The sequence below is a fragment of the Hyperolius riggenbachi genome, chromosome 8, assembly GCF_040937935.1.
Source record: "Hyperolius riggenbachi isolate aHypRig1 chromosome 8, aHypRig1.pri, whole genome shotgun sequence".
Classification (NCBI taxonomy): Eukaryota; Metazoa; Chordata; class Amphibia; order Anura; family Hyperoliidae; genus Hyperolius; species Hyperolius riggenbachi.
Window position 1 is genome coordinate 193,428,928 of NC_090653.1, and position 17,908 is coordinate 193,446,835.

A 17,908-nucleotide genomic window follows, 5' to 3' on the forward strand; every position below is an offset into this window, starting at 1 on the left:
CAAGTCTTGGATGTTTTGTTGGGGAAGCGGAGATAGAGAAATACTGGAGCATGGTCTGAGATAATTTTTGTGCCAATGGAGGCGTCAGATAGCATTGGTAGGTCTCTCTGAGACAGAAAAAGGTAGTCAATTCTGGTATGTTTATTATGTAAAGGGGAGAAGAAGGTAAAATCTTTCTCCGTTGGATGTGAGATCCGCCACGTGTCCTGAAGAGTCAGCCCCTGTAAGCTGGTCTTGATTGCATTTAAGGCTCTATAGGAGATGGAGGATGAGCCATTAGAGCAGTCTAGAAGGGGGTTGAGTGGGACATTCAAGTCTCCACCCAGGATCAAAATGCCTCCATAGAAGGTTAAAAGTCCTGAAAGCACTGACTTCATAAATGTGGGTTGGTGTTGGTTAGGGGCATATAATGCCACGAAAGTGAACTGTCTTTCTCCAATCATGCCCTTGACAAATAGATATCTACCCTCCGGATCCTGTCTGACATCCTGCATCACGAACGGGATACGTTTGTGAATGAGGATGGAAACTCCTTTAGTTTTGGTGGTAGGAGAGGTGGAGTGGAATGCTATAGGGAAGGCAGCATGAAATTTTTTAGGAATATGTTGTGTTCTCAAATGGGTCTCCTGAAGGAGAGCAACATCTACTTTTTTCTTTTTTTAGATGGTCAAACACCACCGTCCTTTTTTCAGGTGTGTTGATCCCATTTACGTTAATGGAAGCAAGTTTCAGGTATTCCCACCCTGAGTTGTGGTTTTCGTTGTGTGCTTGCCTTGCCATGTCTGGTAGAGGTCTAGGAGTGTCAGACAGGGTCCAGTGGGGGCCGACTGGATATGTTCTGGGAGAGTAGAGACTAAGAAGAATATAGAGAAGAAGAGGAAATATGAGAAGAGCAAAGATCGTCTGGCACATGGGAGGATTTGAATATTTTACTGGCAGAAATAGTAAAACTAAAAGTTAACCCGCTCAGGAACAACTTGGGGGGTCGCTCCTGGACTTCAGTGGGAGATCAAGAGGTCAGTGTGCAATCAATACACACTGGGCGGGAGGGTGATACTTGACAGTCTATAAATCGACAAACAGCAATTTAACCATATAACCCGTCTATTTAAACAAAGAAAGTGGAGGTAATCGTTAGGCCCCGGTAATAGTAATGCAAAGGTACCACAACCTGTACATCCCAGCTGCAGTTGCCACATTAATAGCCGAGTATAATTTCTAAAGTTAGCTAAACATATTACTGAGTTACCGGCAATAAATCTAACAGATACCATATTGAGCAAGTATTTAAGTACAGGTAAGGAACGTCCCACACAGACCTGGGTAAGATGGGGAACTGTGAAAGTGCTGAGTGTTAACCAAAAGAGTCATTATCAAAACTTTTTGCAGAGAGCAAACCTAGGTTAATACCTAATACCAACCCAGGTGAGAGATATGAGACTGCAAAGGGATTGTGCAGGGCGAAAGCCCATGCTGGTTTGATACAGTTTAGTCCTCGTCAGATTGGTCCTGACTCTGCTCCCTGGCTTGGGTTTGTTCGGGCCTGGGATCCTCGTCCTGGCCTGCTTTGGATTGTATCATCTCGGAGCTGTAGCTCTGGGCGGTGGTGATAGAATCCAGTCCCGGAATCAGGCAAATGCCCTCCCATGAAGGGATCTTTAGAGTAGGTAGGCCTAGATCTGCACAGAAGTCCCCAAGCTCAGCCGAGTTGCGAAGTAAGAACATCTTGCCATTGGTAAAAACTGACAACGCAAACGGGAATCTCCAGCGATAGGTTAGGCCTTTATCTTTCAAGGCTTTCAGCAGCGGTTGTAGAGAACGCCTTTTCGACAGAGTGATAGGAGACAGGTCCTGGAATAAATTAATAGGGTGATCGTTAAACAGAATCTCCTCCTGGTTTCTGGAGGCCAGCATAATTTCCTCTCTAAGAGGGAAGGACTCCAGGCAGCAGATAATGTCTCTTGGTTTCTCTGAGTCTATATTACGAGGTTTCAGGGCTGTGTGGGCTCTGACAAAGTTTATCTCAGTTTCAGGAGGCCTTTCAAGCAGGTCATTAAAGATGGCCGACAGTGTTTTTTTTAGTGTTCTCTGCCGCCACTGATTCCGGCACTCCTCTCACCCTGATGTTGTTTCTTCTACCCCTGTTATCGAGGTCTTCGAGATGTGTAGAGTGGGCTGCTAGCAGAGTATTATGTGAGACCGCAGTCTGGTGGAGCACGGAGATCTGTACATCTCTTTTAGTGCCCGCGGCTTCTACTGTGCTCATGCGACCCCCTATGGCGGCCACCTCAGCGCGTACTCCTGCAATGGCGGCATGCAGCGAGGTTTTAATATCCTCTGCCATCGCCCGTATGTCAGCAAGGGTAGAAGGTCGTTCACCCACCTTTGAGCTGTGAGGAGGAGAGGATTCTGAAGGAGGGGAGGAGGAAGAAGAAGCGGCTTTAGTGTCCTTCTCTTTCCCCGGCGCCATCTTGGCCGGCTGGGTAGCGTGTCTCTGGGTTCTGAAGATCTCCGGAACGGTTCTCCCTTGTTGTGATAGAGGGAGTTTCAGGTCTGTGAGGGTGCTTTGGGAGCTTCTGGTGCTTCTCATATCAGTTGGGGGCCAAAACGAAGCTTAGAGATGCAGGTTTAGACGGGTTCTGCGCGGGAGCTCTGGTTCAGGCAGCCATCTCCTTACGGCGTCAAGCCACGCCCCCTACATATGTTTTTCAAGACTTCTACAATTACTTTTTCCTAATAGACAGTCTACGTTGTTTCTATTACATTGATGGCCCATACTCACGGGCTACAATTGTCGCCGCAACATGCGGCGCGCACGTGTTGCGGCGACATGTCGCCCGTGAGTATGCGCCGTTGCACGGGCGCGCACCCCGAACTGTCGCTCGTCGCTGATGTTGCCAGGCGATTGAACTGCTCAATCGCCTGGTGACAGTTGCCGCCGCAACTCCGCCGCAACTGTCGCTAGTCCGCGTGAGTACGCGGACTAGCGACAGCAACCTCCATTGAGGAATATGGAGCTTCCGGCGGGGGGAGGAGGAACGTCGGCGACAGCTTCCGTCGCGCCGCTGGTCCCTCTTCCGCGTGTGTACGCGGAGGGACCTGGCGAGGAGCTGTCGCCGGCCTGTCGCCCACACGCTCACGTGTGCTGGCGACAGGCCCAAAAAGTTGCCCGTGAGTATGGGCCATAAGGCACTAGTGCTGTACAATATACAGATCTGCCACCTTTGATCTGTACAGCAGATACTACGCAAGTTTGCTAACAACACAGGGGGAGAGGGGCAGATAGATAGCCGAGATAAGGTGGCTGATTTATTGCCTGACAGATCGCAGGGGTCCTTCATGGCTTCAGTATACGCTGTGATGAAGCGCAGCTTTACAACTGTTTATAGCGGGCTGCTCGGCTGGCTCGTGAGTGCGGACAAACTAAAAACAACCAGGTGACAGGGAGGTGAGATCTGAAAAAAATAAACAGTCATATCAAATGTTCCCCTGTGATTAATGTACTGGTCTGTTTAGTCCGACGCATAACATGCATATGACGGGCTACTGAAAGCTAAAGTGATTGAGCAAGCAGCTCTGTTTATTTTTCAGAAACTAAAGCTTTTTTATTGCAGCTTCTTTTGCATGATGGCTTAATTTTATGCTGCATTAATTTAAACAGTAATTCGCCATAGCACCCCTTTAACCTCCTTGGCGTTAACCCCGAACGTAGTTCGGGGTAAGCCGCCTGAGGGTGCCGCTCAGGCCCTGCTGGGCCGATTTGTTTAATTTTTTTTTTTTGCTGGACGCAGCTAGCACTTTGCTAGCTGCGCCAGCACACTGATCGCCGCCGCCCCGCGCACGATCGCCACTATCCGTCGCGCCGCACGCCCCCCCCCCAGACCCCGTGTGCTGCCTGGCCAATCAGTGCCATGGCGACGGGGGAAGCCCTCCAGGAAATCCCGTTCTTTGAACGGGATTTCCTGATCGGAGATCGCCGAAGGCGATCGAAGAGGGCGGGGGGATGCCGCTGAGCAGCGGCTATCATGTAGCGAGCCCTGGGCTCGCTACATGATATAGGAAAAAAAATTTTTTTAAAAAAACTGCTGCGCTCCCTCCTGGCAGATTTTTTTTATACCGCCAGGAGGGTTAAGAAAGAAATAAAAAAAAAAAATTCTCAGTTTTCAGCCATTTCAGTTTTAAAATAAAATATGCTACTGTGGATAAAACCCACACATTTTATTTGCCCATTTGTCCTGCTTATTACAACGTTTAAAGGGACTCTGACCGCATGCGCGGACCTGTCACGCTGGCCGGCGTGATGATGCGTGCGTCATTAACCAGGAAGAGCCGGCCCGACACCCAGCCCGTGTGTCACCGGTAACGGAGGGCCAGCGGACGCACATGGAGAGGAGCCAGGATGACGCCGTGGGACCTCGCCGCCTACGGTGGGCTGGAGGAGGCCCAAGATAAGTGAAATTTATTCTTTGTAGTAGAGCTCGTAGTCCCTTCAAAATCTCTATTTTTTCAGTTTTTTTCGTTTACACTCTAACACTAATTACAAGCCCTTAATTGCAAAAATAATAGTAATATACCCTCATGACATACATATTCATAAAGTTGAGTCCCTAAGGTATTTATTTAGTGTATTTTTAGCCTTATAAGATGCAACAAAAAGTCCCTTTTTGATGCAATTCCACGCTGCGATCGCGTAAACACGTACAAGACCACAAACCCGAAAACACGTATGCAAAATTTAGGGGGCAAAAATTTGTGCATCTTATAAGGTGAAAAATATGGTATGTAAACTCTTTTTTTTTAAATGTCCCTATTTTATACAAGTGTTTTATATTGGTAACTATGGAAGAGTGGGGAAGTAAGGGGTTGATATGCGATTTATTTAATTTAATGTATGTAGGTGTCTTTTTACATTTTGGCCAACAACTGTCTCCCCACTTTATTCCTATGTACTGTGAACAGTACACAGGAAGTGCTGTGTGTGTGTAGTTTTATTTTAACTTTATCAATGACACCAGCATCTCACTTATGCTGTTGATCATTGATCACAGGCATTGTGATCGGTGAATTGGAAAATATGTTCCCATTCACGGATCACTATCATAACTGGTGGCAACGAGAATGCAGGTGATCATGGCGAGGTTTATATATCTACGCCCTGCAGATAAGATTAAAGAGAATCTGTATTGTTAAAATCGCTCAAAAGTAAACATACCAGTGCGTTAGGGGACATCTCCTATTACCCTCTGTCACAATTTCGCCGCTCCTCGCCGCATTAAAAGTGGTTAAAAACAGTTTTAAAAAGTTTGTTTGTAAACAAACAAAATGGCCACCAAAACAGGAAGTAGGTTGATGTACAGTATGTCCACACATAGAAAATACATCCATACATAAGCAGGCTGTATACAGCATTCCTTTTGAATCTCAAGAGATCATTTGTGTGTTTCTTTCCCCCATGCACTGAAGTTTCAGGCTGCTCTTTTCTTCTTGCAAACAGCTTTGCCCTTGTTTGTAATTCCTCAGTATGTGAAAGCCCAGCCAGCTCAGAGGATGATTTATCCAGCTTGTAAAAGATAAGAGAGAAGAGAGAAGCTGCTCTAATCCTAAATAACACACAGGCAGTGTGCATAGAGGGGCCAGAAAGGGTGAGTTCATAGCAGAACCACAACACTGAAGAACTTGGCAGCCTTCCAGACACAGGCCGACAAGTCTGACAGGGGAAAGATACATTGATTTATTACAGAGACTGTCATAGTAGAAAGTGCTGCAGTTAGCCAGAACACATTAGACTAGCTTTTGGAACATGTAGGATGATAAAAAACAGGATGCAGTTTTTGTTACGGAGTCTCTTTAAGCCTCAATGGGCGTAGATATACTGGCGCGGGACACATGACATGTTTAAAAGAATGGCAAATGGTGGTTTTATCACTAAAGGGAGAGATATTGCTAGCTTGGCGGTTCAAAAAAGCCGTTATTTCTCACAATTCAATAAAGTTCACTGACAACAAATTGGCAGGACCTTGGTCATTACATCATACTGTAGGAGGGAATGCACCAGAATATCAGCCTTACAGACCCCCTGATGATATGTTCAAGAAAAGATAAAGATTTCTTGTGGGAAAGGGGGTATCCGCTACTGATTAGAATGGAATGTGATCCTTAGTTAAAGTTCTTCTTTAAAGTGTACCTGAGGTGACATGATGAGATAAACATGTGTTTGTACAGTGCAAAACATATTAATAACCAGGCTATTTTACTTACTTAGACATGGAAGTGTCGGTAACTTGTCGGGAATATAGTAAACCTCACTGATAAGCTAATTATAGCCATAAAAGTTTTCCTGGCAGAATACTTCTGAGAGCAGGAAAAGGTCAATAGTTCATGTATTTTCATTTAGGGACGCTTAATTGGCTGCCATTGAGCAGAGACAACAGAACATACAATCTACTTTGTAAATGTTTAAATATAAAATAAAACAATGGGATATCTAAAAAAAAAAAAGTCCTTTTTAGGAGTAGGCAGCAGTGGCGTAGCAATAGGGAGTGCAGAGGTAGCAACTGCATCAGGTCCCTTGGGCTAGAGAGGCCAGAGGGGCCCACCCCTCAAACACAGTATTAGCTCTTTATTGGTCCTGTGCTGGTAATATTCACTTCTATAGTTGATTTGAATAGTGATCATTAAGGGCTCGGTCACACCTAGGGCATTTTTGCTTTTTTTCAAGCACCAACTATTTTGAAAATGGCCCTAAAAAGCTTGTGCAATGATTCCCTATGAGAGTGTTCACATCTGAGCGTTGTGTTTCCGATTAGCTCAGCAAAACGCTGCCTGTACCATTTTTCTGAGCATTTTTGCTCAATGGAAGGTATAGGGAAATTGCAAAGCGTTTGAAAAAGCGATTTCCCCAGCGCTTTTAAAGGACAACTGTAGTCATGGGTATATGGTGGCTGCCATATTTACTTCCTTTTAAGCATTACTAGTTGCCTGGCTATCCTGTTGATCCTCTGCATCTAATATTTTTAGTCATAGACCCTGAGAAAGCATGCAGCAGATCAGGTGTTTCTGACATTATTGTCAGATCTGACAACATTAGCTGCACGCTTGTTTCAGGTGTTATTCAGACACTACTGAATCCAAATAGCCCTTCAGGGCTGCCAGGTAACTGGTATTGTTTAGAAGGATATAAATATGGCAGCCTCCTGTAACGATTGTGGAACTTTCTCCGTGATCAGCGCACAACGCGTGCGCTGATACGGTGGAAATCCTCCACAAGCGTATATTTGCAGGCACCCAGCAAAAGGTGCTACGCACCCGTAGAGGGAAATTCCTGTCGGCAGATGGCGCTGGGGAGTGCAGAGGAACCAATCCTCTGTACCTCCACAAATGCCAGACAGGAATTGTACGAAGCACAGAACGCAATCGCAAGAGAGGCGATTGCGAATGAGAACGAGCAAAGGGACAGGTTGTATGTGTGTGCGCCAACCTAGTCGCCACCCTGCGACAGTGCACACACAACAGCAGATATGAAATAGGAACGCGATCGCGAGAGGTGCGATCGCCAGAAGTGACACAAGGCAGATCAGAACAGAATACGAGGTTAGCAAAGGCACAGCAAATAATACAATGAGAATAACAAGGAAAATAACAAACGCTAACTGAACGCGAACACCGCACTCATTCGCAACAGTGCACGTGTTCGTGCGCGGTCTCCACGTGATAAGCACAATAGAGACAAGCACACCTAACTTACCAAGACAAACATGTAACAGAGGACGCGAGCGCTTGCTTAACTGTTACCTCACCGAGCCTCCAGCAAGCGTTCGTAGCAGACAAGACAGACACATGAAAACAGGGACAAGCGAGAGATAGGGTCCACAGCACTAGCGAAAGTGGCTAGCGCGATCCAGGTACAGAGTAGCAGAACAGAAGGATCCACAGCACTAGCGGAAAGTGGCTAGCGCGATCCCAAGAGACAGAACAGAAGGATCCAAAGCGCTAGCGAAAAGTGGCCAGCGCGATCCCAGGAGACAGAACAGAAGGATCCACAGCGCTAGCGAAAAGTGGCTAGCGCGATCCAAGGAGACAGAACAGAAGAGATAGCTGGTAGCAACCGCTGCACCAGCTATACTCCAAGAACAGAGATCAGAACCATCTCCTGTCGACCACCGCTGGGACAGGACAACAGCAACAGAACAAACAAACAGATAAGCAATCCTAACTGCACTAAGGAAACCTGCCTAGTGCAGTTTTCCAGGAATTACTCCAAGCTGATCTTCAAACAAAGAGCATGGCTGACACTCTCCAGAGTGTTTCACAGGAAGACTCCTTATGAACAGCCAAGCATTGTGGGAAACACATAGTACTTATAGTACACGCCTCCAATGAATGTGGCCAGGCAATTTGCATGACAACGTATGCAAATTCCTCAGCAACCACAAACTGCAAAACTGACAGAAGCTCTTCTTTCCAGAGTCCTGCAGCATGCAAACCTACACAATGGTCAAAAAGCTGCCTGCCTGCACAGGCAGCTGAGCAAATCATCACACCTCCATATAAATTTCACTACAGTTGCCCTTGAAGAATAAATAATTGTATTTATTATTTTCCTTGCGTCAGGAAGTGAAAAAACAAATCGCTCTGCAAAAGCGATTTGAAAAGTGCTGTATACAAAATCACAGCATGCAGCTTAGCGCAGGGAGGAGAAAAAAAAGTGCATAAAATCGAAAATCTCTGCCGTCAGCAATTTTGATTTTAGATTTGAGCAAAGCTTTACACACAGTTTAACATCCCCTTCTTGCACCTTTAACACTGTGGTTGTCCTTGCTTGTTTTTGGTTTGTTGTATCAATTGTTATCTGTAGCATGCTTGGGGGCGGGGGTTGTTGGCCACGGCTTCTTAGCTACCCCACTGGTAGGAGGATATATACAATTGTTTATCTCATCAGTTTATTTTCACCTTGGGTTCACTTTAAGCTGCAAAACTCTTTTTGTGTGAACTGTATGTGCTTCTTTTTAGGAGGATTACCCTATGAACTGACTGAAGGTGATGTTATCTGCGTGTTTTCACAGTAAGTTTGTTCCAACTTCTTTTTTTTCCCCTCAGAATGTCACTATGTCCCACTTCTATAGTTTGGTTGAAAAAAAAAGGCATCCATTCATCAAGTTCAACTAGGAAAAAATAAAAAATAAAAGTTATATACGGTACATTTTTTGTGTACCCTCACATATCCCAGTTGATACAGGGGAATGTAAAAAAATCCTTTCAAGGCTTTGCCAATTAACCTTTAAGGCGTTTTTACCCTGTGGCGTTGCGGTAAACCTGTGGCTGCTAAGTCATTTAAAGTTAATGGAGATTTTCAAACATAGTGCGATGTGACGTGGTGTGACAGAAGTACTTAAATCAGTGCAATTCCAATGTGAAGTGAAGAGTGCATTACCACATGAACCATGCCTACCGCATGGATTATGCAGTAATGCAAGTCTGTGGTGAAGAAAGAAGTGTAAGGGCTAGTTCACACTTAATTTAAAAACGTATCCGTAGCTACGTTTTTTGTCCCGGACGAAAAACGTAGCCACGGATACCAATGTTAAAAATAGGAACAGCACACACTCAAGTTAAAAACGTATCCGCGTGCGATCCGCGGAATACGTTTTTAAACCCGGAACGCTGAGTCCGGACTTGCAGCATTTTTCACGGACCCGTATACACGTACGGGTAGTGAAAATCAATGGGGAAACGGGCCTCCCTCTTCACTGACATTTTGGGACACTGGAAACGGATCAGTTTCCAGTGTCCCATGGTGAAGGAGGGGGCCGCCATGCTGAAGGGGGTAGCAGCCAGGACGGGGGGCTGCGGGCAAAGCGGCGGCCAGGGGGGGTCACATCCACCCCCCCCTTGCTCACCTGGGTGCCCCCCTCCCCGCTCCCCCTCCAGCTCGCATATAATGTAATAATTTGTACCTAATGAAGTTCGGCGAGCCGGGCACTTCCGCCCACACCGCTCGCCGTCACTTCCTGCGATGCCGCCCACTGAAATACAGAGGGCGACATTGCAGGAAGTGACGGCGAGCGGTGTGGGCGGAAGTGCCCGGCTCGCCGAACTTCATTAGGTACAAATTATTACATTATATGCGAGCTGGAGGGGGAGCGGGGACGGGGGGCACCCAGGTGAGCAAGGGGGGGGGGATGTGGCCCCCCGTCCTGGCTGCTACCCCCTCTAGCAAAAAAAAAAACAAAAAACGCAAGCGGATCCAAAACGTGTGCTGCAAAAAAGGCAGCACGGATCCGTTTGCGTTCCGGGTTTTGAAAATCGGAGCCCGGACCGCGGATGCGTCCCGCACCCGGAGCTAGTGTGGCCCAGGCCTAAATGACAAGCGCAGTGTGACGTGGCGTGCATGCGACGTACTTCCCATCCAGCAGGGAGTATGTCACTGAGTGAGGGGGCGCTATGCATATTAACCTGTTGGTGCTGTCTGCCACAGGGTAGTAGGAAAGTGGCTTTGGTGCGGTGTGTTTCTACTGCGGCGACCTCTCTTACACAGTTACTTGGGTTGAAAAAAGACATAAGTCCATCTAGTTCAACCTGTGAACTGCAGTGGGAGAGTCGCATCATACAGGGGTGAAACTGGGCTTAAAGTACACCTGTAGTGAGAGTGATCTGGTGGCTGCCTTATTTTTTCCTTTTATTATTATTTATTTATAAAGTGTGTCTTCTATAGTGCTGTACATAGTATAATACAAATAGGGGAGAGCATAAACACATGAGATGTTTAAAACTTTGTACAAGCACATCCAGCAATACAAATACATATATAGTTGATGTGGGGTTTGAGACAGCACCAGTACTGGTAGCAGAGTAAGAATTGCTAGGAGGAAGTCCCTGCCCTTGTAAGCTTACAATCTAGAGGGTAATAGGTTGGAGACACAGGTTAGTCATTGAGGTGGTAAACCTCCAATGTAAGGTTGCAACAGTATTAATATTCACAGTATGATAACAGTCTAAAAAATACCATGGTATGATGGTATCACGATATACAGTATTACAAAATTATTTGGACCTGGGCCTCCCCTTTAAATTAAATAATGTTCCCACCCCAGTATGGTAGCCAGATGTGCCCCACTCACTCAGTATACATATGATTAAGCCGTCGGGAGATTTGGGCACAGGGTAAAACGAATCCCCCTGCTCCTGCAAAACTCCTGGCGGCGTTAAATACTATTCCCTCTCCAGGTCACTGTGGGTAGTGGGGAAAGATGTAACTCAGCTTCCAGCTATTGCTGGCAGCCAAATTACAGTGTTTTTATAGTAATTTGTGCTCTGTCTTATGATGGCGCCCAAATTACTCACTGAGCGCCGCTATACCCGTAATTACTATGCACCCAAATCTCCAGTGCTATATTTGCAAAGCTCCACCCCCCCCTTCCCATATGGTATTGTAGTGAAATATCACAGATCAGTCTCTTGGAAGTATAGTAGAAGTTTATTTACTTTACAGGAGACAGAATAATGTCTGGTCTGGAAAAACTTGGAACAGACAGATATACGCTTTGAAATGGATTACAGATTCTGATTATTCCGCCTACCTAAAACCCCGATTGGGTTCCTAACATAGGAGCTAACTAACTTATTGGATGATACAATATTCATAAATGAATACATGAATATTTATGAATATCTAAGTAGGTAAGCTCATGGACAGTTCAGTGGACAGTAGATCTGTGTAACTCAAGGTTGTAACTTGTGGGAAACACTGTGTCTCTTATCTGCAAGATAACAACCCAAAATCCCACAGCTGCATTCCTATGTTATGAGAATGTGTGAAACTGCGAACAAGAGAACCTGGTATTTCTAAGAATAATGTATGCTATAAAGGAAGTGTGCAATATAGCTTACAGGTGGCCATTTTGTTATAAACTAGTAATTTTACTTCATTATCCAGGTATAGGTGCCTGCAGTATAGCTAGTAAGCTATAAGTGCCCCCAGTATTAGTAGCCAGTAATCGGTGCACGCAGTATAGATAGCCAGGAATAGGTGCAGCCAGTATAGGTAGCCAGGAATAGGTGCTGCCAGAACAGGTAGCCAGGAATACAGTCGGGTCCATAATATTTCTGGCTGTATACACAACCATATTGGATTTGAAATGACACAAACACTATGGCCCATATGCAATTCACTTTTTCACCTGAGTTATCTCCTAGGAGATAATTTTCATCTTCTCTTTAAACTAACTTTTTAGCTTTTTAATATTGAAAAAGTACCCAAAAGTTGGTGAAAAAGTGCTATCAAATTTATTCTTAGTATTTTCTTGCTTGCTGGTGACTTAAAGTTCATTTTATGACAAGTTCTGAAAATATTACCTAGGAGAAAACTGTGGTGAAAAAGTGAATTGCATAGGGGCCCATGTGTTTTAACTGCAGGCTGTCAGCTTTACTCTGAGGGTATTTACATCTAAATCAGGTAAATGGTGTAGGAATAACAACAGTTTGCAAATGTGTCTCCCACTTATTAAGGGGGACTTGAGTAAAGTAATAGGACAATTGTCTTATTAGCTGTCCCATGGCCAGGTGTGTGTTAATGTGTGAGTTAATTTCAAGTGTGCTAAGTTGTCATGGCATTTAGAAAATTGTACAAAAAACTTCCCAATTACAAAACTAAAACCATATACAATTATGTGGAGTACAAATCCCAAACAAAATGCATTGTATTACATGGCCTTGCCTCATAGCGATGCCTATGATGTTCCATCTTACACAAAATCTTATTTTCTTGATTTCAAATTGTATCCTTATGCCCATTCAATTGTACCTGGTCTTTGAGGTTCTACTCCCCCCCCATGCCTTTACACCTGCCCCTGGTGCTCTAGTAGCCCCCCCATTCCTATACCTACATCGATGCCCCTGGTAGTTTTTTTGTGGTGCCCACATACCTATATTCCTGTCTCTGGTGGTCTAGTGATCGCCTTTATGCCCATGCAATTATCTCTGGCAGCGTAGTGTTCCCCCACCCTCATGTTCCTGGTGGTCTAGTGGTCCCCCCCCCCCCCACACACACACACAGTATATAATATAATATACAGTGGGTTGCAAAAGTATTCGACCCCCTTGAAGTTTTCCACATTTTGTCACATTACTGCCACAAACATGCATCAATTTTATTGGAATTCCACATGAAAGACCAATACAAAGTGGTGTACATGTGAGAAGTGGATTGAAAAGCATACATCATTCCAAACATTTTTTACAAATAAATAACTGCAAAGTGGGGTGTGCGTAATTATTCGGCCCAGTGAGTCAATACTTTGTAGAACCACCTTTTGCTGCAATTACAGCTGCCAGTCTTTTAGGGTATGTCTCTACCAGCTTTGCACATCTAGAGACTGAAATCCTTGCCCATTCTTCTTTGCCAAACAGCTCCAGCTCCGTCAGATTAGATAGATAGCATTTGTGAACAGCAGTTTTCAGATCTTGCCACAGATTATCGATTGGATTTAGATCTGGACTTTGACTGGGCCATTCTAACACATAGATATGTTTTGTTTTAAACCATTCCATTGTTGCCCTGGCTTTATGTTTAGGGTCATTGTCCTGCTGGAAGGTGAACTCCTGCCCCAGTCTCAAGTCTTTTGCAGTCTCCAAGAGGTTTTCTTCCAAGTTTGCCCTGTATTTGGCTCCATCCATCTTCCCATCAACTCTGACCAGCTTCCCTGTCCCTGCTGAAGAGATGCACCCCCCGAGCATAATGCTGCCACCACCATATTTGACAGTGGGGATGGTGTGTTCAGAGTGATGTGCAGTGTTAGTTTTCCGCCACACATAGCGTTTTGCATTTTGGCCAAAAAGTTCCATTTTGGTCTCATCTGACCAGAGCACCTTCTTCCATATGGTTGCAGTGTCCCCCACATGGCTTGTGGCAAACTGCAAACAGGACTTCTTATGCTTTCTGTTAACAATGCCTTTCTTCTTGCCACTCTTCCATAGAGGCCAACTTTGTACAGTGCATGACTAATAGTTGTCCTATGGACAGAGTCTCCCACCTGAGCTGTAGATCTCTGCAGCTCGTCCAGAGTCACCATGGGCCTCTTGACTGCATTTCTGATCAGCGCTCTCCTTGTTCGGCCTGTGAGTTTAGGTGGATGGCCTTGTCTTGGTAGGTTTACCACTTCCATTTCTGAATGATCGCTTGAACAGTGCTCCGTGGGATGTTCAAGGCTTTGGAAATCTTTTTGTAGCCAAAGCCTGCTTTAAATTTCTCAATAACTTGATCCCTGACCTGTCTTGTGTGTTCTTTGGACTTCATGGTGTTGTTGCTCCCAATATTCTTTTAGACCACCTCTGAGGCCGTCACAGAGCAGCTGTATTTGTACTGACATTAGATTACACACAGGTGCACTCTATTTAGTCATTAGCACTCATCAGGCAATGTCTATGGGCAACTGACTGCACTCAGATCAAAGGGGGCCGAATAATTATGCACACACCACTTTGCAGTTATTGATTTGTAAAAAATGTTTGGAATCGTGTATGATTTTCGTTCCACTTCTCATGTGTACACCACTTTGTATTGGTCATTCATGTGGAATTCCAATAAAATGGATTCATGTTTGTGGCAGTAATATGACAAGATGTGGAAAACTTCAAGTGTGCCGAATACTTTTGCAACCCACTGTGTGTATATTTATATATATATATATATATATATATATATATATATAGATAGATAGATAGATAGATAGATAGATAGATAGATAGATAGATAGATAGATAGATTTTTATGTATATGTATATGTATATATATATATATATATATATATATATATATATATATATGTGCCCCCATATTAGTTATTCCCTTCCCCAGCACAGGTAGCCAAGTGTGTCCACAGTATTAGGTAGCTCATTTGTTCCCCCCTGATAATGCTTTTAGCTTAGAGGGAGACCTGGAAGGCACATCATCGTCTCTGGGGCCCTGGGCGTTTGCTACCTCACCCACTCCCCTTTTGAGCTAGATCATCTGATTACAATCGATAAATTTGATTGATTTTAGCAGGAAATCAATTGAGATTACAACAGGCAGCCATGTTGGGGCATTAATCTCTAGTAGATTCAATTACAGTGATCATATTGATGAAAAACGTTTTTATGATCCGCAAGCTGATTGATTCTTACCTACAAAATCAGCACAGAGTATACCAGGGTGCCTTTTTTTCAGAGAGGGAAGACTATCATAATATGTCTTCTCACTACATATGTTTTTTCACATTAAGCGTGGGGCCAGCTTGCAAAAACAATTCGAAAAGCAGCTCCTCTGTGGCTTTTGGGTGTAAATTCCCAACGAGCCACATATGTTTTTATCACCCTGAGGCCGGTTTTACACCTAGACATCGCAGGACACCCCCATCTCATTGCTTTGCAATGCTAAAAACTACATTTCATGTGACCCTGCATCAGAGGGTGCTGACAGGGTGATAGTGCTGCCCCCTCGCACAACCGCTGCATGGCCTTCATCGCCCTTCGCTGCCCCTCACCAAGTAGTGGCGTACTCCCTGTGGACAGGAAGAATGTCACTGGGATTCCCGAGTTCCCTGTTGTCTTTGCGTCATTTCGCACTTGCAGGCTGCACTGTCTCCAACAAATTTAAAATGTATGCGTCATCCATTGACTTTCATGCATTCCACCGCCACTGCGTCGTCACGTAAAGCGGACCTGAAGATAGTAAAAAAATAGTAAAAAAAATTTAAGAGTTTCACTTACTTGGGGCTTCTGCCAGCCCCCTGTAGCCACCGTGTCCGCAATGTTCCTTAACGATTCTGAGGTCTCCCGCCGTGGCACACTTTAGTTCTCGCCAACTTACAAGTCAACGTCCACTGCCCCCGAGCGGCCCTGGCCAGGATCAGCCATGCAAACGCTGACCGATCGACCGATTTCCATCCGAAATCGATCCTGTCGATCTGTCCCGGCGGAAAATTTCTCTTGATCACAAGCAGGTTGGGAGCCCATCGATAGCGGCGTTCGATTGGCCGATGACCGACAAAGCAATACATTACCTCTCCGCGGGCTCGAATCCCTGCTATTTCTTCTCCGGCTGGCCATCTTCTGTTCACTTTCTGTCCCTTCCTGTCAAGGGAAGTTCAAACAGTAGAGCGCGCTTTACTTTAACTTCCGCTGGTCACAGGACGTGACAGGAAGTAAAGAAAAGATGCCCAGCGCGGACAGAAGGAACAGCGGGGACTCACGCCGGCAGAGAGGTAATGTATTGCTGGGAGCAGCGGCAGTTCCACAGATTGTGAATAGATTTCATGCTGAAATTGATTCCTAATCTGTGTGCAGTGTATGGGCAGCCAATAGATCCCTCTGTGATCAGATTAAATCATAGAGGGATCTATCTGTTGGTTGACCTGGTGGCAATCGACCAGTGTATGGCTGCCTTAACACCTCCAGCTAACTTAGTTGTTAAAGGTGTGTACGCACCTTCAGTTTGTGTCACTGATCAGGTACAAACTCGATCCTGCAGGTAACACTGTTGGAAATGTGCTGTACAGATACGTCAGTCTAATTCATCATGCATTTTTCAGCACCGTTTCATATATGAACATTCTTCAAGAAAAAATCCTACCAGACATCTTGCCTTTAATGTGCTTGGAAGAACAAAGAGAAATCGAGAGCCCAATATGGTGTAGTATTGTTAAGTTGGTTGTGGTTTAAAGCAAAATATTAAGATATACTCACAAACATGGGTTACCCATAGGCAACCACTTCAAATGCAGGTGGGGAGTATTAGAACCTGACCCCACTCAGGTTATTAAGATGTCGCTCTCTGTAGATAGGAAACGGGGTAGCACCCCTCCACCGAGGGTGGAATCAAGATTTCAGCAAGGCTTGGTGTACAGAGGCGCCAGAGTAGAATAAAAATGTTTAAAAACCGTCTAAAAGAGGGGGATGTTCAGGTGGACTTACCTCCCTCAAAAATATAGAACTCAATTGAGTCACAATATATCAATACAAAAAAACGTTTTATTTAACTCCACTTAGTGCAACGCGTTTCGCAGGTGTGGTCCTGCTTCATCAGGCAAACAGGAGTATAACTCAATGGGTCTAGATGCAGAAGTGAGGCGCTCACTTCTGCATCTAGACCCATTGAGTTATACTCCTGTTTGCCTGATGAAGCAGGACCACACCTGCGAAACGCGTTGCACTAAGTGGAGTTAAATAAAACGTTTTTTTTTGTATTGATATATTGTGACTCAATTGAGTTCTATATTTTTGAGGGAGGTAAGTCCACCTGAACATCCCCCTCTTTTAGACGGTTTTTAAACATTTTTATTCTACTCTGGCGCCTCTGTACACCAAGCCTTGCTGAAATCTTGCCTTTAATACACATTTTTTCTTGTTAGAATTTATTGCACATGTCTGATAAATCAGAATGCCAATTGCCTTTAGGCCAAAATTGATCAGAGTATTAATTGGAAGGAACTGAAAATGTCTGTTGATCAGAGGCAGGTAAAGAACAGCAGCCAATTGATGGGCCATGGCATTGCACTGCATTGAACAGTGCATTGCTACGGTTTGATTTTCAATAGATTTCCAGTTGAAATCTATTAAAAACTTGATGTGTGTGTGTGGAAGGAATTGGTCCCTCTTTGATCATATTCAGATTGGACAGGATTTAATATTTTAAAGTGCCTCTTCTGAAGCAGGAGTCCGCCCGCATTGTGCACTAAGGCTTGGGTAGTGGTTGTCCTTTGGTCCTTATCTGCAATCTTGCACGACAGCACTTTTTTTCTATTCTATTGCTGCTTTGCACGTTGCACTTTCTGGGTTTATTCCTACTGCTTCTATTCAGTGGTTTATTACCCCCTGCGTGGACTGCTTTTGGTTTATCCCCTATTGTTTTTTGCATTTTGCACTGTTATATTGG

General features: G+C 44.8%; 1 protein-coding gene across 2 annotated transcripts in view; it reads left to right on the plus strand.

Annotated features, from left to right (window-relative positions):
* The window catches only part of RBMX2 (RNA binding motif protein X-linked 2), a 384,521-nt gene that overhangs the window by 134,931 nt on the left and 231,682 nt on the right, over positions 1-17,908 (plus strand). For both annotated transcript variants that reach the window (XM_068248064.1, XM_068248063.1), the window contains exon 4: positions 9,010-9,061. In XM_068248064.1, the coding sequence (XP_068104165.1) occupies positions 9,010-9,061 (52 nt within the window). The remainder of the gene's footprint in view (positions 1-9,009; positions 9,062-17,908) is intronic.